A 22,959-nucleotide genomic window follows, 5' to 3' on the forward strand; every position below is an offset into this window, starting at 1 on the left:
GTGGCAGTCTGGTGAAGTTTCTGCTGACTCAAAAGGGGGAAACATAGCCCACATTTTTAAAAACAGAAGAAAAAAGAAGACCCAGGGAACTACAGGCCAGTCAGTCTCACCTCTGTGCCTGGCAAGATCATGGAGTGGATCCTCCTGGAAACTGTGCTAAGGCACATGGAAAATAAGGAGGTGATTGGTGACAGCCAACATGGCTTCACTAAGGGCAAATTGTGCCCGATGAATTCAGTGGCCTTCTGTGATGGTGTTATAGCATTGGTGGATAAGGGAGTGTCATCTACCTGTACTTGTACAAATCATTTGACACTGTCCCACATGACATCCTTGTCTCTAAATCAGAGAGTCATGGATTTGATGGATGGACCACTTAGTGGATAAGGAATTGGCTGGATGGTCACACTCAAACAGTTGTGGTCAACAGCTCTATGTCCAAGTGGAGAGCAGTGACGAGTGGCGTTCCTCAGGGGTCAGTGTTGGGCCCAGTGCTTGTTTAACATCTTTGTCAGCAACGTGGACAGTGGGACTGAGCACACCCTCAGCAGGTTTGCTGATGACACCAAGCTGTGTGGTGCAGTCAACACACAGGAGGGAAGGGATGGCATCCAGAGGGACCTGGGCAGGCTGGAGAGGTGGGACTGTGCAAATCTCATGAAGTTCAACAAGGCCAAGTGCAAGGTCCTGCACATGGGTCAAGGCAATCCCAAGGACAAATACAGGCTGGGCAATGAGTGGGCTGAGAGCAGCCCTGCGGAGAAGGACTTGGGGATAATAATGGATGGAAAACTGACTATGAGCCAGAAATGTGCACTTGTAGCCCAGAAAGCCAACTGTGTCCTGGGCTGCATCAAGAGAAATGTGGCTAACAGGTTGAGGGAGAGGATTGTCCCCCTCTACTCTGCTCTTGTGAGCCCCCACCTGGAGTCCTCTGTCCAGCTCTGGGGCCCCCAACAGAAGAAGGACATGGACCTGCTGGAGTGGGTCCAGAGGAGGCCACGAGGATGATGAGAGGGCTGGAGCACCTCCCCTATGAGGACAGGCTGAGAGAGTTGGGGTGGTTCAGCCTGGAGAAGGCTCTGGGGAGACCTTATAGCTGCCTTCCAGTACTTAAAGGGGGCTACAGGAAAGACGGGGAGGGACTCTTTATCAGGGAGTGTAGTGACAGCATGAGGGGTAATGGTTTTAAACTGAAAGAGGACAGATTCAGATTAGATATAAGGAAGAAACTCTACTGTGATGATGGTGAGGCTCTGGCACAGGTTGCCCAGAGAAGCTGTGGCTGCCCCCTCCCTGGAAGGGCTCAAGGCCAGGTTGGACGGGGCTTTGAGCAGCCTGGTCTGGTGGAAGGGGTCCCTGCCCATGGCAGGGGGCTGGAACTGGATGACCTTTAAGGTCCCTTCCAACCCAAACCATTCTATGATTCTGTGATGAAATTTGTGCGTGTAAAGTTAAAAACTACTAACAACTGTACCAGGAGATAAACAAATCTGGAGATAAACAGTCAGCCCCAGTTTTCATTTGATAACTTGCTTACTTATCCTACAGGTTACCACTGTGTGTATACATGTGGGTGTGTGTAAGGATACGAATATCATGATGTGTGTGAGGATATAAGAGAGGATACTTGTAGTATGTCTACGTTTTGGTTTCTTCCCTCTACTCTTGCAACAATGACCTAATGCATTCTATTGGTTCTTTCATTTGGTGATTTGATTCCTTTAGGTTTAGTATTTGCCAGCCAGCTGTTGGATTTATGTCCCATAACAGTGTTTCTCAAACTCTGAATATCCCTAAGACCGTAATTTCAAAATGTTTTTAACTACTCATACAGACAAGACAAATGCAGGCAAGGGAACAAGATGTGAGAAAATAAAAATCATAAACGGACATTAAGTTTAGTTTGATTTTTATTTCGCTGAAAATTAAACCAGCCACACCACCACTGCATAAGATGGCCTTTGGAGATTTCTTTAAAGTAAGGTGATACCTGTACAAAAAAAAAAAGGTTGGAAAGATGCTCCTCTACTGAAAAGTTTGCTCTTTTAGGTCTTTTCTAAAGGCATAAGGTTTGGCTGTGCAGATGAAATGAGATTTGCTAGAAAATTAGTTTTAGGATTCAAGCTTTAGCCTTCGTACCCTGCATAGGCCTTTACAACAAATAAACCAGGAAAAACTTAGTTCCTAAAGAGTAGTTCATCTTTTTATTCACAAAACTATAAAAAAGTTGTGTTGTTTTGTTTTTTTTTTTAAGTAAAAGAGAAAGAAATTATGAGGTAGCTCCAGCTCTCATGTAGTATGGTCACAACTCTTCTGAGACTCCACTTTGGGAAGTGCTGTCTCACTGCCACATCTCTCGCTGGTGGGAAGAGCACAGTTCCCAAGCCTGCTGGGCATGTTCCGAAGCTAAGCAGAATGGGGACTATACAGACGGGCACTTCAACAGTACTTCAAGAGAGCAACAACCTGAAGGCTGCCCAGCATCTCACCGCAGGCCAGGCGCGGGCTACACTGAGAGCTGAGGGCTGTCACCTGCCAGCCCGGTCCCGGTCCCGGTCCCGCCCGTGCCCTAGCGCCTCGCTCACAGCCCCGCCGCTCCCCGCCGCGGAAGGGCGGGAAGGGGGCGCTCTCGCCCCGCCGCCACAGCCGGGGAGCAGCCGGGCCCCGCGCCCTGCGAGGGCTAACGGGACAGAGAGAGAGGACTGCGCGGAGCCGACTTCCGCCGGCTCCGGGACGGCATCCCCACTGAGGGGTGGGCTCGTCAAGCATCTACCCGGGGCCCGCCTTCGCCTCAGGCGGCGCGCGGACCGCCCCGCTTCCCGCCAACAACGGCCGAGGCTCCCGGCCCGCCCCGCCGCCCGCGGCCACGTGACCCCGCCTCACATGGGCAAGATGGCGGCGCCCAGAGCTGTCAACGTGTGGCGGAGCGGAGGTGAGTGCGCGCCGCCGCGGCGGGGGGGGAGGCGCGGGCCCGGCCCGGCCCGGCGCGGCCCTTTGCCCTCCTCCCGCCCTTCCCGCCGGCCGCCGCCGAGCTGGGGTTCGCTTTGAAATCGAGGAGCAAAAGGTCCCGCCGCCTGCCCAGCGGGGAGCTCGCCGCGCCTGCCGGGGGCAGCGAGAGACCGCTCCGGCAGCCGGAGCGCGGGAAGGCGTCCCGGGGCGGGGGGTGTCAGCGGGGCCTGGGAGCCGCAGCGAGGTCCAGCAGCAGCCGCCGCCGCAACTGTCAAGTCTCGACTTTTATTAGTGTGCGTTCCCGTGGCGCTGCGCTGCGGCCCCGAGCTGAGCAGCCGCTGCCTCGGCAGCCGGGAGCCGGCCCCGGGCCCGCCAGGGGCGGCCGGGCGGCGGCAGTGCTCGGCTCTAGTTCTGCTGTCATCGCTTTTGCTGTTACAATTTCAGCGGTTGACGGAAAAAGCAATCTGACACAAGTATACGTGTTTCTTCTACCAACCCGTTCAACTGCAGAGCTTTTTGCGTGGTGGCGCGTCAGTGTATGTAGCAGCTTTTCAGGCCTCATTATTCCTCATACTCCCAGGTCCTCCTTAAAGCATGTTTTCTACCACATAACCTTTCACAGTTGAATCACTCCCAGTGTTTTATTGGCTTATTAATACAGGATGTTGTACTTTGCTGAAAAATGCGCTCTCTTGCTGCTGTAATGTTATTATCTCTTGTTCCTTCCCCTCGGTGTTTTATTGCCTCATGTTAAGTAAGATTGGAAGCTCTTTGGGCTGTACTATTCTGAGTGTTTGGTTTTAACTCCCGTTGTATAATCTTAAATGTGTGAACAGAAGGAACTACCTCACAGTGATCCTGATGAAAGATTTGTATGATTACAGTTTTTTAAAGACTGTTAAATACTTAATGTAGTAATAGGGGATAGACTGATCCCACATTAATTTTAACTTAAACATTAAACTGAATGCTGTGTGCTTGCAGCTGAAGCATAATATTACAGTGCTTTACAGCTGACATAACAAAATTTCAATCACTTTTCTCATGTTACTGATTCTGATCTACAGTACTATTATTTTTCATTCTATCCAACAGTCTTGAAAAACACTGGAAAATATATAGGCCTTTCCTTCATAGTCAGTCCTGAATTTTGCAGGGCAGAAGTGCCACATCATGGGTTTTTTTCCATGGTGAAGGCTCGTATCCGTAAGTAAATTTTGGATTGACTGGACTCTTGGAATCTGAGCATCAGCTGAACTTTGGGAAAGGCTGCAATACTTGGCCTCCAGAGTCTCCTATTTGTTTTACTTCTAACAGCTGTCAAAATCTTCCCTCCTTCGCATGGGTGAAAGTCTGTGGAACAGAATCACATTTTTTAGTATATAATACCATACACACAATGGATTTTTTTGTTTGAATCTCAAATTAATTGAAATTTAGTGTGGAGCTTCATACTGTTCTTCATTATCTGCTTCAGCAGTTCTGCAACCTTTCTGTTCTGGATATTGTTTTGGTCCTGTGTCCATGCCTTACCACACCCTCCAGCCCTCTCCACACCTAGAAGTGTGTCTGTCATCTAGTTAAAAGAGCCAAACCGTTTAAATTTGTTAAATCCTCATACTTTTCCTTCAGGCATCAAGCCTTATTTGGCTCCCCTAGTGGATATGCATTTCTAGAAGTTGAAAAAGCAAAACTGTCATAGTTCAAGACTGATTAAACTAAATCCAATTTTCTCTGAATTGGACAGTTCAGTATAATTTAATTTGCAAATAGTGAAAGACTGTAGTAATTTAAATTAGATTTCTGTTCACCTAAGGGAATCTATTCTACCTAAACTGAATTAAAATTACTTTTTTATAGCCTCTTTTGTGATATTTTTTCATATTTCTGATGTTATGTTTTTATAAATGATGAACGGAAAGTTTCCTTTATTATGGAACTGTTTCTAGATTAGTGCATTTGAACAGCAGAGATCTTGGAAGTTTTTATACTGGTTAAATACTTCTTCCACATATCAGAAGGACTTAGGCAAGCCTAAAAAAAACTTTATTATATTAAAAAAAATAGAAGTTGAATGAAAGATTGTAGGAAGTTAAAAAGGCAGTTTGTGCCTTTTCAGCAGCCAGATCGGTAATTTATTTAAATAGACACTGCCTCGCTAGCATCCGAATTGCAACACTGTCAACCCAAGGACAAGGTACACAACTTTATAAGAGTGTGAGTGGCTTGCACAAACCTTTGTGAAATTCTGTATACTCAAACACTGCATTTAAGAGTGGTCTTGCAGTAGGCTGAACTGCATTTTACCTGCCACCCTTTCTTGAACAGTATTTGAAAAGAAGTGTGAATTGTATTTACTGTTTTATAAAAGAAAACTAAGAAACATCCAGAATCAACACATCGAATTGGTGTGTCATGTCATGGTTTGTACTTACAAATAGTACAGACTATATGGTGATTCACTGGTTTGTAAAAGGTCTAATTGCATATTATGACAGTTTCAGGTATTACAATAATTGCATCTGTGATACTTCATTGGTAATAAAATAAAGTAGAAGACATCAAAGAACAGCATGTCTACAAATACAGCTTAGATACTTTAAGGCATAGTAGTCTCTTATTGATTTATTAATTTCAGGCAAGTAAATTACTGTAGAGTAGAAGCCCCTAATTTCTTGTAATTAAGTTTCAGGACTTTGAGCCACAGGAAAATAATTACTGAGAAGACATCTCGTGTACAGTGAGTTAGCTACTTTGTTAAATACTGATATAACTGCTTTCTGATCTTGCTTCCCTATCTCTAACAATGCATAAGTATTCTGTAATAACCTATGTAGTGTATTATTGGCCAGGTTTTTAAAGTTAAGTCACTATAAGTGTGTGATCCACCTCTTAGATGTGTAGTCTTTGTTCCCAGGCTGTCCATTTGCTTGTGCACTGCTTTGTTAAGCCACTTGTGGAACTGGGATTTAGTATGGAGGCTCTTAAACAGGTACTGGTAAACCTGGAACTGCTCGTGGGAAGAAGCAGTAGCTGTCTCCTGCACCACAGTATGTGAGATGTTGTGAGATACTTTTCTTCTGCAGATGCAGAGCCTTTTAGAAATTATTATTTTCAACATTTTTCTGAGAATGTTACTCTTTTCTCTTCCCTCTGTTAGTAAGATGAAGAGGAGATACATAAACGTGTTTGTAAACTTTTTTTTAAAAGAGCAGGGAGGCATAGCTGGAGTTTGATCTTGTTGCAATACAACGTCAAAGACTCACACTTCCAAGTTTGCCTGGAAGTGCTGAGTCTCATGAGAAATCAGAGGGGGGTTGTTTGTTGGGTGTGTTTTTGGTTTGGTTTTTTTTTTTTTGTTTGGTTGGTTGGTTGATTTGGTCTTTTTTTATATTACAGAACATTCTTATTTAGGCCATATAGATCACAAGTTTGGCTTATGGGTCTTGTCACAGTAATGCATGGTTGAGTATTGTCTATACTTCATAGTTAGTCTAGGCAAAATTGAGCATTTCCATACTCAAAGAAATATTTCAATATTTCAAAGAAATAATAAACTCTTCTCCAGCAGGATATTTAAATGAAAACCATCAAACTATTCTGAAGCATTACAGAAGTTAGAAATAATAGTTTGGACCCTGCAGAGAGTGTCCTAATAGAAGAAGGTGTAGCAAGTGCCTGAAGCAGTATGAAGTGATTTGGTTTACATCCTTTAGATAGGGTGCATACATATAATTTTACATAGAGTTTTTCTTTGTGGTCAGACATGGCTTTGCCATTTAGGATGGTAAAACTGCTAGTCAACTTTTAAATTACCATTTTATGTTGAACTCTGCATATTAGTGTACAGAAGCATGCTATAGAGTCTCTAGCTGGGAGGTGGTTAAATAAATACATCAAGTGTCTGCTGTAAATCTCTTCAAATCTCCATTTCCACTGCTTCTTGATTTCCAGAAACGTAGTCAAGATCTAATCAGTTACCTTACTGAATTACATCTATCCAAAACCATTGCAGTTTTCACCACCTGCAAGGGGAGAGGACTGTCCTCACTCTCTGGGAATCTTTTTTTGCAGCAGTTTCTGGTACCCTATTGCTGTCACTAACCCACGTCTGTAAGCAGGAACCTGGACTTGCTAGCATGTCACCTCCTCACCCACACAGCCTGCTACAGGGAATCTAGCATCTTTCTGAATCATTAGCAGAATCTGTATCAGAAGTGAGTTGAAGTATCTTTCCCCCAGTATACTTAGTTTCCTTTTCCTTTATATTTCTTTCACTTTTATTCATTATCCAGAATTCATCAAACACCTCTGGTCAACTTTGTTTCATGAATGCAGCTGAGGCTGCCTGCTGGTACTGGTGGAAGCAGGGGACACCCCTGTGAAAACTAAGGTACTGGACTGTATTTTAAGGACATTTAATTTCCATTACCTTAACCTTAATTTGGAGTCGATCTTGATCATTATTGATATTTAGCCAGTTTGCGCATTCTGTCCAAATGGGAACCTGTTTCCTGCACTCCTGCATTGGAAGTGGAGTTGACGTAAAACATTCAACCCAACTTAAATTGAATGAATTTGGATTAGAAGATAGAACATTAATGACTGTCTAATACAAGACTCCTGTCTCTTGAGTTATCCATAAAAACTTTACTGAATCTTTTACTAAGCGGTATTTTTTGGTTCACATGATCCATATCTTGCATTTTGTTAGTCTTAAGCCCTTGATAATGCTCATGGTCTCATGAAATGCAAACCTTTCAATATTTTTAAGAAGTAAAAGAAGAGCTCAACATAAGGTATTTCATTTTTTGCTGTAATCAAAGCATGCATATCAGATTTCTCAACTGCCATACGCTACTGAATCAATCTATTTCCATCTTTTTTATGGTAAGTTTTGAAATAGGAGTTACATTTATTTTTTAGAAAAGTTGTAGCTTGCCCTTTGATAAGTGTATTTAACCATAAACTTCAACATATATGAAATTATTCTCATGTTAAGAATTAATCATAAAAATCTTCTTAGCACTATCAATATTCAAATGCTAAAAGTCTGCCTTCTTCCGTATTTTCCTCGCCATTAAAAAGAAACTTAGAAATGTACAACTCAAAAAAATTAATCCTCACCTATGGTAACTTTCAATACTTTTAAGCTAATGCTTTTTAAAAATTAACTGCAGCATATACAGATAACAGTTTTGGGGAGACTTGACTAAATGTTGCCTGGTATTCCAGACTGATAATGAAACATGTCCTGTAATTCTGAGGCTTTTTGGCAGATGAGGAAAAAGTGATTGAAAACTTTCGCAAGAGAGTTTTCAAGATCAAATGATGCTTGGCTACACTGTGCAATCTATGAGCTGGGCAATTAGCTGGAAGAAAATATTAATTCACATTTTCCATTAATTTGTAGACAGACTCATGTCTCCAGAATTTGACATTAGCATTATCAGCTGCAAATGATGCACGGTGGAAGTTCAAACCATTTGACTGTAGTACACTTTTAACATTTTTCAAATGATCCTAAGGTAGTTTCATCCCTGTCTTGAAAATAATCAGGCAGACAAGGAATTATTCCCATTTCAACAATGCAGCAATGAGTAACTCTGGGGGAGACATGCACTTTCATGGATTGAGGCATGAGAGAAAAAATATTCCCCTTTCAATAAAGTGTTTAATTATTCTCTTCTTTCAGTTGAGTGGTAATGTATTGTTGGCAGCACACAGAGCCTTTGTTCTGACAAGATCCATCACTTCTGGCTGTGGGTGGATTTGTAGGGTGTGGTTTCTCCATGAGTTTAGGTTTCTCAATCAGCATTAGCTAAGATTTCCTTTAAATGAAGGAAGGTCATTAGCAGATGTCCAGCCGTGGTGTGAATTGGTTCAACTTGTTGATCTACCTGAAAACCAGCTGCGGTGGTAGAGGCTGTGTTGCGGCTGGCAGCTCCCTGGTCCAGTTTGGTGCTAGGAGGGAGAGCAGCTTATAAAGCAGCAGCATTTTCATGTGTGGTTACATTTAAGTGATCTGTGTAAGTGACATTAGGCATTACCCGAGTGTTTTTAATTATTGGCTAGCTGCTGAAACTCAATGTTTTCTGCCATATCAACAGCTTTACTGTTGCACGCCTACTCATGCAGCCCTTTGTTCCAGTATATAAAAAGTTTTTTCTTCTTTGTAGGAAGGTGCCTGTTGACATGGTGCTGCGGCATCACCATTGCAGTTACAACTAAAATCCATGTAGAGACAAAATTAATGACAAGTTCCTGGAGCATACTTAGTTTCAGCCTTTTGTGAATGCTTTCTCTGTTCTACGTGCCTTATATCTTGGATGGCCAAGTCCCAGTCAGTGTCCTATAACTGATAATACCTAGTCTGTGATAAATATATTGGACTGGTACATTTTTAGATACCAGAAGTTAAGTGAGGTAAGCCTACTTGTAATCCCTCAGGCAAAATCGAACTTCTTTGGAAATGTATTTTACATGTATCACTTTTCATTTTGCAGAGTTTTCCTTAAAGCTCACCTGGGCCCTTCCCTAAGCAGAAAGGAGTTGCTTTTTCTTTCCATTCCAATTGCAGAGCTCTGAAACGTTTCCACTGTCTGCAGCAGCTCACTGCCCTGGTGTGGGGATTCGCTGTCAGGGCTGGTGTCCAGCTGCATGAGTAGGCAGCTGACCCTGAAGGAAAATACCAAAGAACTCTGGCAAAGCCTCTACCACGAAACGGGGATGCCTCATCATAGGGACTTGGCTTGCTGCCATGTTTCCAAAGTGGGTTTTACAGTGCTCTCTCAGTCTTCAGAGTTAGATATGGGGATGTCCGAGGGTGAGGAGCATGCCCTGTTTGCTTGCACTTCTGCATTGCCTGCCAGAGGCTGCTATCCTCATCTGGTGTTTCCTTACCTGGCTTTAGGTATAGAAGCAAAGGCTCAGCATAGTACCATGTAATAGATTTGAAAGTCTGAAATTGAAAGTTATATCTGCGATTTTAATTCCAGGTGATCAGTTTAGTGCTGTCTTTGGGCAGCACAAAAGGCAAACTTTGTCTCTTACTGAAGGGGTAGGTCTCCTCAGGCTCACAAATGCATTGTTAACTAACACACAAGTCTTAGGGTTGCTCTGCAAATAACCAAATGACTGATTTAACCTCTATACTCATACAGCAAATGAATTAAATAAAGGATACCACTTCTCTAGGGATTTAATGAAAGAAAAGAAAAAAAATACAGAAGATGACCCTGACAAGCCCATGTACAGGATCAAACTGCAAGTGAAGTCTCTGGCTTCTTGGTTCTTGCATGTTCTTCTGTTGTTTAAAACATCAGGAATAGTGGTAGAATATATCACAGGTCTCTGGCGGTCTCTAAGCTTGTGTACAGTAATATGTAGTGTTTGAAGAGAAAGAATGAAGGACCGAATCATCCTTGAAGAAATTCTGGACCTCAAATTGTGAATGATATTGTATTTTAGAGCAGATAGCTCCACTGTCCAAAATCACAGGATCAGATGCCCTGTGAGCATTTTTTTGCCTCCAAGAGCTCGTAGAACAGGTAGCTGCAGCAGATACAAAGGACTGAAATAGTGAGCAGTAGCTGACAGATGGAGAAAATGTAGTGCTGAGGGAGTAATTTGTAGAGGGTCTCGTGGCAGCGTGGCATCCACAGAATGAAATGGGGCCTGAGGCTGCTCTTATGCCTGCTGCTCCTAAGCTACCAGGCTAACACATAGTTTAATAGTGGATGTATGTGAAGTGGCTTTCTGGATTTAGCTAATGTATTCCTTTCTGCTCAAGCATTTGCACTGAATTACCCTATGTAGACCAGAAGCTGGATTTAAGGTGTGCATAAACCCAATGTACTATATTTGTGTAAAATTTTAGAATTGTGTCTTGTGAGTATTCATTAGCTGTGCAGGGGATATTGAACTGAGCCAGTCTGGCACACTTCCGCTTGTTTCTTGCATGGTTTTCTATGTATAGCTAGAGTTGGAATGTAAGGTTGAGCCTACAAAAAAAAAATATTTCTGTAGTCTCATGGTATTTTATTTTTTTATTCTGAAGAGACCTGAGTTTCTACTGAAGTCAGCTTGAAGACAAGCTACTTCTGGTTTTGAAGCTCTTCTGGTGCTAAAGTTGCAGCAGAAGTCTGTGTCATGAAATCTAAGCTGTTTTTTCTTTTCACAATACTGAGACATACTAGACATGATATTCTGGTCGTGACAGTTGTGAATCATGAGGAAATTTAAGCAAAAGCTTAGGAGTTTTTGAGCATTTGTCAGTTCTGCTGGTCCACTGCAAACTATGATTTCAAAGTAGTGCTTGATCATGTATACAGTCTGTAAAAGGCCTTCTCTGTTCTAAAACAAGCTGTAGGACCTCTAGTTACGATGATCTTCTCGATTCATGATTATATAATTTTTCCTCTTTTTTTTTTTTTTTTTTTTTTTTCTGTACCTCCTTCATTCTCTCCCACTCCCGAAGAAGTACATTCCTGTAGCACTTGGAAATGCACATCTGGCGAGAGAGACTTGCTGCCTCTTCTCTTTGACAGTTTGACGTGATGATGTGCCAACCCTGGATAGCTTGCAGTGCTTCTAGACACCACATCCCAGTGCTGTCGATCTAGCAATATTTATTAGCATTAAAATTTAATTTCAAAACATTTTGAAGTAATGAAGTGGGAGGGGGAGTGGGTTACAGGGCAATTGCTTTTTTATTTTTCTGATGTGCCTGTTCAAGCTGTATGCATTTGTCACAGTCATTTCTTTTCTAAGTATTTATCTTTAAAAATCAATGTTTGTTACAATATACTTGTGTGCCTGGTCTAACCTTCGTATTACATACGTGAAAAAGCAAGAGAACTTATACAAGAAACAGTCTGTACGGGGTACACTCTCTGCCTTACAGTTACTGCATCTTGTAGACAGAGGCTGTTTGGCTACAGCAGTGTTTTAATTTAATTTTTTAGTTTTCAGTTACACATTTCTGGAGTCTCCCTGACCACTGCTGTTACCTGATGGCGCCTATATTTCATCAAGTTTAGACAAGCAGTCTACCTGGATTTAGGCCCAGAGGAGCTGCTGTAACTGATGAACATGATCCCCTCTGCCTGGGAATCCAAGACCTGTAGTACCATGATTCCCAAGGGAATTGAAAGAAAACTGTGTTCAGGCCTGGCCTCCTGCTTTTTTTATTTTCTTTGTTGTTTTTAGGTAGTATCGCCTGGTACTGATGGGTAGTGTACCTCATCACAAGTAAAATCTGGTAATAGTTTGTTGATAATTAGGAGAAAAGACTCTTTTAAACCTAGACTGAAAACAGAAGCAGCAAAGAGCAAGAGCACAGACAGCGACAGAAGTTAGTCTGACATCTCTTGATTACTGCTTACAAATAAAGTGACAAGTTATTAAACAAAGCAACAAAAAATGTTGCAGCACTAGTGTTACCATGTTGGGGTTTTTTTTACTACATTATCATTTTTATGCTTCCAGAGTTTAGTGGATACAACTGCGTATTTTAATTTTGTTCTTGCTTGTTTCTCTTTAATCTGTTTCATTCTGTTGGAAAAACTGCATTATATAAACAGTGTATATTATTGTAGCTGCAGAATATTATCATGGTGAATTTTTTTATTTAGAAAATGTTTTTAGATTTTTTTATGATTGCAGAGTGAATGTTAGTGTTCAATGTAATTAAATTTAATTGCATTTCCTGTATGTTTTATTTTTAGTTTGCTCTTATATGCCTTTATTTTCATCAGAGGTTGTAGATTTTACATATTTTTTTAAAAAAGCATGGAGTTGGCAGTCAGACACAAGCTCACTTTAAAGCAAGGAAATAATTATCTTAACATTCTTTTAAATATGGGGGACATGTAGTTTCCACTTAATGATCAAGAGATGGTTCTTCACGTTGTTTTGGATTGTGTGACCTTGTTAGTTTTTTTCTTTTTAAGTTTAAAAAATTAAGATGGGAAAAAGAAATAAAAGCTGCTTCTTTCTTCCTATTCTAGCTTTTATGTCCAGGTCAACTGGTCAGGCAGGCAGAACATCTTAATTACTCTTTTAGCTACATATATTTTTGCTGTTGTTCATTTATCTTTTACTGCTTGTGTTTGCTGAACTAACGCGTTATAACATTACTTGTAGACAGACCTTTTTCCTTGATATCTTAAGAAATAGTGTGGAAGAATTTGCCTTCAACTATTTTTTGTTTTTCTGTTATTGTAACAGTTTGTCTGGCTTACTTATTTTTTAAACCTAAACTGTTTGCCCGTGGAGGAACTGCAGTGGCTGGAGAATTTGTAAACCACATTTTGCAAATGTGAAAACTGAACGGATAAGGATTCTCAGATTTACTCATTTCAATCTAGTGACTAATAAACATCTGAAATAAAGATGTCATTACTAAAAATTCATTATTGTTTTTCTCTGTGTAAGGGAATATAAGGTCTGCTGTAGCACAGTACAGGTATTGTATTACAGTTCACATCTTCCAGGCTTCTTGTCTGCTCCAGATTTGACATTCCTGGTATTTCTGAAGTTTAAAAAAAAAAAAAAAAAGCATGGAAAAAAAGCTGTATCAGCTCTTTTTAAACCTCAAAAAGGTAAAAGTACAATTATGTGGTATAATCACATTAAGATTTTTTTTCCATTCACCAGCGAGTGAGAGAGTTGCCGTTCTTGCTAGACAGAGTTCATTCCAAATTTTTGATAGAAGACGCCAGAGGAGTGAAGCTGAGGTTGTTTTCTTGCATCGTGGCAGTACTTGGAGGCCACAGACTTCACGTTTCTGTTGTCTGAATTGTAGGAATCTCCTGCCCTGGAGACTGTGCAGCACTTTATGAAATAAATAGGGGAGAGAGGCAGAGGCTCTTGCTAGCACAGAGGCTTTCTCGGCTCGCTGCTCAGTGGTGAATCAGTTTGAGAAGCTATGTTGTGAGTCTCACCTTGGTGTCTTGTGGACTTCCCACTTCCTGAGGTCGGTGTTCCTGGTGGGAGCTGGTGATCCTTGGGAACTATTCTGGCTTTGGGAATGGGAGGCTCTCCTGCTAGTTTGAGGCTGTTCTGCTCGCAGTAAGACAAGTTCTCCTGCAGCTGCGTGGCTGAAGAGAAGGCATGATCCCAACACAGGGTGAGGCTCAGGTCCTTCACTGGACTAGGAGCCAGGAGCTAGTGATGTTGGAGCTGGTGGTGTGCATGGCTTTGGATAAGTGATTGTACTTTCAGTGTCTTTCTCCACCTACAGTGCAGACATTTATCTACCTTGCAGGTGCATTGGTTGAGATTAATGAGTTGTTTGTAAAGCACTTGGAAGATGAAAAGCACTATAAAAATGCGAAGTATTATTATGTATGAGATCTTGAGTGCATAATGGCTGTTTGCCTGCCAGTATTTAAAGCAATTTGTTACATACTAAGTATAAAAGGCACTGTATGAAGTCAAGTTCTAGTTTCCATTTAAGAAAAGTCACTTGTATTTTGTGTTCAGCAGTTCAGGTCACACCACTGGTCTTTGGTGTTATCTCGAGTGAAAACAGACTCTAGAAGATTTTTTAAAAGGAACCGTTTCAAAACTTTAAAATCAGGTTATTATTATAATAAAGGTCTTCCCAATCAGTTATTTCTTACCCTCTTTATATGTCTTGGGTTTTGTTTGCCAAATTCCCAGGTCTTCTACCTTCTTCCTTTTTGACAGTTGTTTCTTACACTTCTGTGTGAACTGCCATAACTTTTCTCTCCCTGACCTTTCCATCCATCTCTGCAGTTGTCACCAAAGCTCCTGTTCTTTGCTCTGCTTCTTCTTGACAGCTCTTGCCACGTTGCACAGGTTTCCTCAGCCCTTCGTCTACCCGACCCTCACTTTGGTCATTCCTGCACCCAGGCTTCCCCTGCGCTCCTGCCCCAAGTAGTCTGCTGCCCATGCTGCCCAGTATGGTGCTCTTCTTCAGGATGCTTCTCTGATAAATGTCAGAATGAACTGCACGTTGGACAGGCAAAAACATCCACAGAAGTGGCAATGCTGCTCTGTGTTTGAGAGCAGACCTCCCTGTCTGTGACCTGTTGGTTCAGTGATCTTCAAGATTTTTGAGCATGGGTTTTTCTAAGCATTCTCCAGTGGCAATGTGGACTCCCTTGCAGGGAGCTGAAATTTAATGAACTTGCTTCCTAAAAAAAAAGTCTTTTCATGGTATTTGCATGTGGCCACCAAATTCCCAGCTTCCTCTGAATCACAAGTTGAAAACAACTGTCTTGTTTGTTATGTATCAGTACCATATAGTCTGTCCAGCTTGGATAGTAAAATACTCACTTTGGCCCTAACCTTGGTTTACAGCATCAGGTTAGAGAGGTGAAAGAAACAAATGCCCCATCTTAAATAGATTCACACATATATAATTACTTAAATGCAGTCCCCTTCATTTTGTACGATGTGTGTCATAACCAGAATAGTGCATGTTTTAATTGTATGAGTAAAATATGAGAGGGTAGGTGTCATGGTTTGAGCCCAGAGGGCAACTGATCACCACACAGCCACTCGCTCACCTCTTCCCCCTCAGGAATGGGAAGGAGAAAATAAAGCAAAAGTCTCGGGAATAGAGATAGGGACAGGGAGGAATGACACCCATTACAGTCATGGGCAAAAGGCAAACTCTTTAGGGGAAGAAAAAGAACGTTAATTTAATTCAAACACTAACAACAACAACACTTAACAGAGTAGAACAGTGAGAAGCATCTTAAAAACACTTTCCCTCATCCCTCCCTTCTTTCCAGGCTCAATTTTGCTCCGGATTTCTCTACCTCCTCCCCACCAGGAGCACAGGGGGCAGGGAATAGGGATTACAGTCAGTCTACCACTCCCTCTTCCTCAGGGGGAGGACTCCTTGCATTTTTCCCCTGCTCCAATGTGGTGTCCCTCTCACTGGAGACAGCCCTCCATGAACTTTCTCCAATGTGAGTCCTTCCCACAGGATCCATTCTTCCCAAGATGTTCCAGCATGGATCTCTCTTGCATGTTGCAGTCCTCCCAGTACTGAACTACAACAGTGGGGGCTTCTTCCCTCAGAATCCCAGCCTTCTTTGGGCACAGCCACCTGCTCTGGTGTGGGGTCCTCTACAGGCTGCAGGTGGATCTCTGCTCCACCGTGGACTTTTATGGACAATAGGGGTGCAGCCCTGCTGTCTCGCCATGGACTGCACTGGCGCACACCCCCCTAGTTCTTCCTCCTTTCTTCCACTGACCTCAGTGTTCACATAGGTGTCCTCCTCACAGTTCTTCCTCACAAGTCCCAACTCCTCCTAGGCTCCCCTTCTTAAATACGTTATTGCAGAGGCACAAACACCATTGCTAATTGGCTCAGCCTTGGCCAGAGGTGGATCCAACTTGGAGCCGAGGAAACTTTGAGAAGCTTCTCACAGGGGCACCGCTGTAGCTCCCTCCCCTGCTACCAAAAACCCTGCCACTCACACAAACCAAGCACAGTAGGCATGAAAATTTGTGTACCACAGAGTAAGGTCTTATAGTTTATTGGATGTAATTCAGGCAGGAAAATACAGTAGGTGGCTATGTTTAGTATGATAAAAAGTGTCAGAATTCTCTATTTTGTATTAGTTACTGCATTATCTTGCTAAGTTTTTAAAAAGATCTAGGAGAAATCATTTAAGGTATTATTTACAAGCTGAACTGTTCATTGACAGAGACCTTTATCCATATGATAAGTGGCTGTACCTTGGAGGTAGTTACTACAGATGTTCCTAGACAAGGGAAGTTTGAATTATTTTTTCTTTTACATTCCTTTGAGATAGTTCATATTAAAAAAAAAAAAAAAAAAAAAAAGTTGAGTGGAAAACAACCTGGAAATGTTTCATGACATAGAAACAAAGTATGGAAAGTTTGTCTATTCCATGGGGAGTTCTCCTTTAGAGCCATTGTCCTTTCCAAATCAGTAGATGGCTTTCCCTTTACTTCTTAATTTCTGAACAAAGAGAAAAATGTTGGAAACCAAGTGTTCAACAAACTGCCCTGCTGCATGGAAGCCTTAGAAAAGGGGAATAAAGGGCTCTTCAGAGCTCCTCAGAGATCTTTTGGCATGCATACTCTGTAGCATGCAGCCTGGGAAAACTTTCATGAGTGTTTTTGAAAGTCACACTGTTCTCTTTCGAGTTTAGATGATAAATAACCAGCCACTTTAACCAGCTGTATAAAGTCTCCAACTTTCACATTTTAAAGATATTTACTTTCAGATATTTATGGCTAAAATACCTGTTTAAAGCTATATTTCAGTTTCAGATCAAGCTCATTTTGAACCATGAAGGACTATTGCAGTAATGAACATGATCTAAATTCATACATTAATACTTATGGAATATCAGATGTTCTCTAAAGGAATGTGTACACTTCTCAGATCATCTGTTTCATGTTTAGTTGTACATAAACAAATTAGGTGCTGCCTTATGTATTTTTTAAATTATGAAAGTCAACAGATGGGGCATAATACTGAAAGAAAATGGCAAAGAAATTGTTTGTTTCTCACATAAATTCCAGCTGTTTGGTCTCAGATTTTCTGATAGACACAGGCAGAGATGGATTTTGAAAAAAAGCAACGGTGAGCTCCTAACCTCCTTCCACAAGTCATAAAAATTAGGTGCTCTATATAATAGATAGTGCAGTAACTGCAGATCAGCTTGTATGCTGCTTAAGTTTGTAGCTCTTGAGTGTGCTTGGAAACTCATCTAGAGGTGTTGAGTTGAGGTCCTTCTCCACTGGACAAAGTGGATAGTCATCTTGCAAAGATGTCCTGGTTTGACACCAAGATGAGGTGTTGTCCACAGTGATTTGTGTGAGTCTGAGAATCAAGTCACACTTGCATCATGAATGAAATGGTAGGCAATGACGAGACTTGATTTCATTGCCATGTGCTTTCTGAACTAACACCTGTGAGGTGACCAGACAGGTCTCACCCCTCTGACCTATTTCTGGTTGTTCTGCACTGATTATTATTAACATACTTATAGCTCATGACAGAGACTTAAAGGAAATGGCTGTTCTTTAAGGAGATAAATAGTGTGACTTCTCTAGCTTTATATTTATTCATGTTCTGGCACACCCTACTAATTCAGCAGAAGCTCAGCTCATACAAGTTCTTCTGGAAAAACCTAAATTGGTTCCTCCAAAAGCTAAGTTATAGCTCTGTCCCACTGGTTTTCTGAGTGGTATCATTACATTGTTTAAGAGTTTTGGGTTGTAGAGTATTCTCCTTAACTAATACATATTTTCTGGCAAACCTTTAATTGCAGAGTGACCCAAAGACTGCGGGAGAAGTAGCTGTTTCTAAAACCTGTCTTGCTTTTGTTCATTTGGGGTCTGTTTTGTCCAAATAACTCTTGCAAAAACTGTTCCACAAAATCAGGTATAGAATAAGGTACCTGGTAAACAGACTTTGGCAGCTTTTGCTGCAACAGTATCCTCAGCTGTGGGAACCAGCTGGAGGTTGCAAGCGGGTTGGTGGGCAGTTGGCAGCTGGAAATTCAGCCAGCTGAAAATAATCTTCTGGGGTGCCTGGGGTAAAGGCACGGGTTCTCTCCTGTCCCCTCTGGTGCGGCAAGTGGTGATGATGGACTACCAGCCACTGCACCATGAGCAGGTATGGCAGAGGCACGGGCACAACGCTTCTGCTGACTGTGCTGTTGCAGCTCCATCAGAATCAACATTGCTGTAGCTGTTTGCTCAGTGAATGTAAATCAGGAGCCCTGATGTTTATGACATTGTGGCCAGGGCCATAAAATTCGAATTCACAGTCACTTTGTAGTGGGCCATGAGGGTGGATTAAAATGGACTTTACATTTTCTGTGATTAAAATATGCAGCAGGATTCTTAGTGCATAATTGACTGAATTCAATGTTTTGGAGATGACTTTAGAGGCAAAAGGAGTTGAGGCCTCCTCCTGTACATGTCTTGGCTATGATTTTGTCAAAACACATAACTTCTGTTATCACATCTTTCATATATTTTAGCACCAAAGCTTCTCACTCAGAATTTATCTAGGCATTGGATCAAAGTCTTACAAGAGACAGATGAAAGATATGACGTTGAACACAGAAGGTGCCTGGTTCTGTGGCTAGGCTTCTGCAGAAAGTTGTGGGAGCACCAGCACTTGTTCCAAAGTTGAGGCTTTTATACTCTCTCTGTCCAGCTCTATTTTATAAATTTCGGAACAATTTATACTTTATTATGAATCATATGGACAGAGGTTTAATGAACAACTTCACTGACCTAATTTTTTAATTAGAAAAATAGTTCCTCTGCAGCTGAAATCACCGGTAAAATTGAGACAATGGTGTTTCCCCACGCAGATCTGCAGGTTTAGTAAAGCACTGTCAAGATGAGTCTGCACTATCATCAGATTTACCAGAGGCTGCCAAGATCACTGGCCGGTGTGTACTTCTTGCCACATGCATGGCTTTATTACTAGCCCATTTTTTATTTGTTTTTTCAGTCCTCCCCATGAAAAATGCAATATGTGCCCATGCATGACTCAGAGACAGCTATGCAGCCTTTTCTTCCAGTCATGTTAAATTTTTCTTAGTAGTAAAAATGCCCTTCTTTTGTATCAAATTGAATGGGAAGCCTTTGCAAAAATTTTTCTTTTTATGCAATTAATATCTTTACAAATTTTGTCTCTCGTATCTGTCGTGCCTCCAGAGATCCTTCTATCTAACCAAAGCACCAAATAAATAAATACGAAAGTGAGCTGTGTTCTGGTTGAGACTTCTCACTTGCAAGCAGCTGCCTCCTGTCAGAGCAACTGGAAGATCCAGCTGTGGGCTCAGGTTGATGCTCACACCGATCTGTCTCTCCAGTGTGCAATACTATTGCAAACCTGTATATTTAAACCACAAACCTGTAACAACAACAAAAAAGGAGAGTTGAGGTGAATGTTTGACAAATCATGCAAGACAATCTAAAAGTTCTGTGTTGAGTTTGCAAATTAGTAATTGGTTAAGTGGGATGTCCCCATGGAGAATTTCATGGATTATTGGCCGGCTTTGCAGGCAAGGTAACTAAGCCTACTCTGAAGAAATGTCTATCATATTTAGCTGGCAAGTTAGATTATCGTCATCTTGTGGAAAGCAAAACATTTATTGCTTCTTATAGATTTACTATCTGTGCAGAAAAGAGCTGTGTAAACACTTTTCAGTCTAGAAAAAAGAGTTGAAGACCTAATTTCTTGCAAAGACCCTTTGCTTACTGTATCCATCTTAGAAAATCAGATGGTGTAGTAGTCCAATAAACTGTACAAAGTGAGTGAATAGCCTGATAAAGATAGTTTAGAAAGTATTCTAATTTTTTTAAGTTGACCTGTGTGGGGAGTGGCTGTCATGGGCCTTGCCATACCCATCCTTGGAGCACCTTATGCACTAGGGAGGTGTTATATGGGTGACCGATACCTGTACAGTGTGCATAAGGAGAAGTGACTGGAAGCAAGATCAAGATTTGGAGGTGAGAGGCACTGACTAAAGTACAACTGGACTGTATTGCATGATCCTCTCTCTAGGAATTAAGCAGCTGCTGTAATTTGTGATTTCTTGTCTTTATTTCAACAAGGTAAGTGCTTCTTGCAGTTCTTCCAGGAAATCTCCTGTGGCAGTAGCTGGGGTGTTGACTGTGGGGTATGGGACAGTGGAGAAATCCAGAGGTCATTCTTTATTTCTCAGGGCTCCCAGCTAGCCCTTGGGATCCAAATGTGACATTTTCTCACTGGAAAGCAAAGGGCCAGATGGGCAGGGCTGGAGCCAGTCCCAAAGACGTGCTTTAGAAACTCTCAGATGTTGTATGTCGGTTGTCTTAACTCCTCCTGATGTGCATTACGTGGGGCAGGGCACAGGGGAAGCAAGCATGCCAGATACTGACCTGCACGTGGGTTGTCACACCATGAAATATGCTGACCTCTCCTCCATGTTCCCAACACCTAGGAAAGGTCACGGCGAAGACTGAACCTTAGTCATCATAGTGGTGGTTATTGTGTAATTTACTACCAGGTCAGTAAGGCCACCAGGTCAGTGCCCACAGATGCCTTAGCTCTTTGCACTGAACAGTTACTGCATCCCATTAAGATGCCTGCTGTACCCAGCTGTTTATTAGGTACTGGTGAAACACTTGTCCAGGACATGAGTGTTGCAAATGGAGTCTTGTGAGGTCTGAATAGTTGGAAACCTCCTACTTTGCCATATGTTGATTAGTTTACTTTAAAGTCTAAAGCTCTGTTCCTGCCCCGCTTCTTTTGCATCCATGGATTGGAAAAGGAAGCAATGTGAAGGCTGTCAGAGGAAGCCGGTGGCCAGTGCCCAAGCCATGTTATTGGTTTTCATATCTCAAAGTCAGTAATTTGGGATTGTGTTGGCAAGTGAGTGGCCAGTATCACTTCTGGAGAAGAGATGTTATGTGTGCTGTATCACTGACACCTATTTAGCAAATAACAGCTACTTTCAACAGTAACCAAAACCAGTTTCAGGAGTTTGTAACTAGAAAATAAACTGAAACATTGATGGCTGTGCTGTTATCAGTGTGTCTAAATAAGGATGGATGCAGAGACCCCTCACTGGTAAGGCTTAACCATCCACTGCTGGATGTCCAGCAGCTGTGAGGGTGGAGGTAAAGGAGTCCCACCACCCACCTGCCCACTGCTTCACAGCCCCTGCATCCCGGCTCTGAGAAGCTCGGACCTCCCCTCTGTTGTCCAGCAGGATCTGCCCCCTGGTATGAACAGCATGGGGTTTCCCAGGCAAGCTCTGCCAGCCCTGTTATATCATAATATTATCAAACACGTCATCTCTGCCTTTATAGAGATTTTGTGCTGTAGCAGTACTTTTGTGTTTGAGGCAATCTTGATCACTTTTTTTTTTTTTAGTCCTAATAATATATTTATTGGATAAATGAGCCTGAATGTTTGGTACCTGATCATCCTGTTACTTTCTGCCTGGTTTGTAATTATGTTCTTTCCCTTTAGCATTTACTAGAACAGCTTCCCTTTCCACAGAAGCACTATGCTATTTATAAATGACCATTTTATTTGCAATATGCCATATATGAAATGGGCCGTAGATGATGGTTACATGGCTTGAGAATAGAGCCCTTAATTTTGATGTGTTTTATAAACAATTGGCAATAAACGGCCTGATCCTGTGTCCTTTGACTTTAGTGGGAGTTTTCCAACAAGTGTGTTTACAGAAGAACAGCCCGTCTGCCAGCACAGCGTCAGCGGGCAGCACGCCTTTGCGTTCAGCGCAGTTGCACGTCCCCTTGCCAAGAACGAATTTTGCCGATTCAAATTTGCTCAGTTTGTCAACACACAGCTCCCATTGAACTTTGCGGGATGAGAATCATTCTTGGCAGAGGGCCGCGGGCAGCCCGGGGAGCGCTGCCGGCACCGGCTGCGGCAGGAGCTGTGCACCAGCGAGAGGAGCAGCGCCCAGCCTTGGCTCCCTGGCTGGCGAGGCTCCCGGCTCCCGTCCCATGTGTTTGCTGTTGTTTGACTAGTGTGAAGAGTCGGTCATAAAAAGAGATTTCCTAGGTTAGTTTTCAAGGCTGCTTTTTTTTTTTTTTTTTTTTTTGGTGGCTGTCTGGATGATTAATGTGAATAGGAAAATACTGTTGACCCATTTAAATCATGTTAGACGACATCCATTGCTCATCTGCATAATGAAATACACACTGAACATTACAGCCTAAGCATAAGAGCCAGTGAACTACAAAAATAATATTTTACTCATTTAGATTATGAAGTAAAATATAGGACATTAGTACTAATCATAGTATTAAATTTTAAGCCATGCAAATTGTAATTGTCAGTGAAAAAGGACTATAAGTTGAAAAGGCTATTAGCATTTCAGCTTTAACAGTTAATTTGAGTAATCTTTTTTTTTTTTTTTTTGCTTGTGTGAAGCTTAGAAAAGTCTATATGCAAAACATTTAATAGTAAGTGCAGGACTGTCTGTTTTATATCATTTAATTTCA

The 22,959-nt window shown here is 41.9% G+C and overlaps 1 protein-coding gene across 1 annotated transcript in view; it reads left to right on the plus strand.

Moving 5' to 3' along the window:
- Window positions 1–2,418: 2,418 nt before the first annotated feature.
- METAP1D (methionyl aminopeptidase type 1D, mitochondrial) overlaps window positions 2,419–22,959 on the plus strand; it is a 51,487-nt gene continuing 30,946 nt past the window's right edge. The window contains exon 1 of the mRNA XM_042784446.1: window positions 2,419–2,935. Coding sequence (XP_042640380.1) covers window positions 2,419–2,935 — 517 coding nt within the window. The remainder of the gene's footprint in view (window positions 2,936–22,959) is intronic.

Source organism: Tyto alba, unplaced genomic scaffold (genome assembly GCF_018691265.1).
Source record: "Tyto alba isolate M040663 unplaced genomic scaffold, T.alba_DEE_v4.0 Super-Scaffold_7, whole genome shotgun sequence".
Taxonomy (NCBI): domain Eukaryota; kingdom Metazoa; phylum Chordata; class Aves; order Strigiformes; family Tytonidae; genus Tyto; species Tyto alba.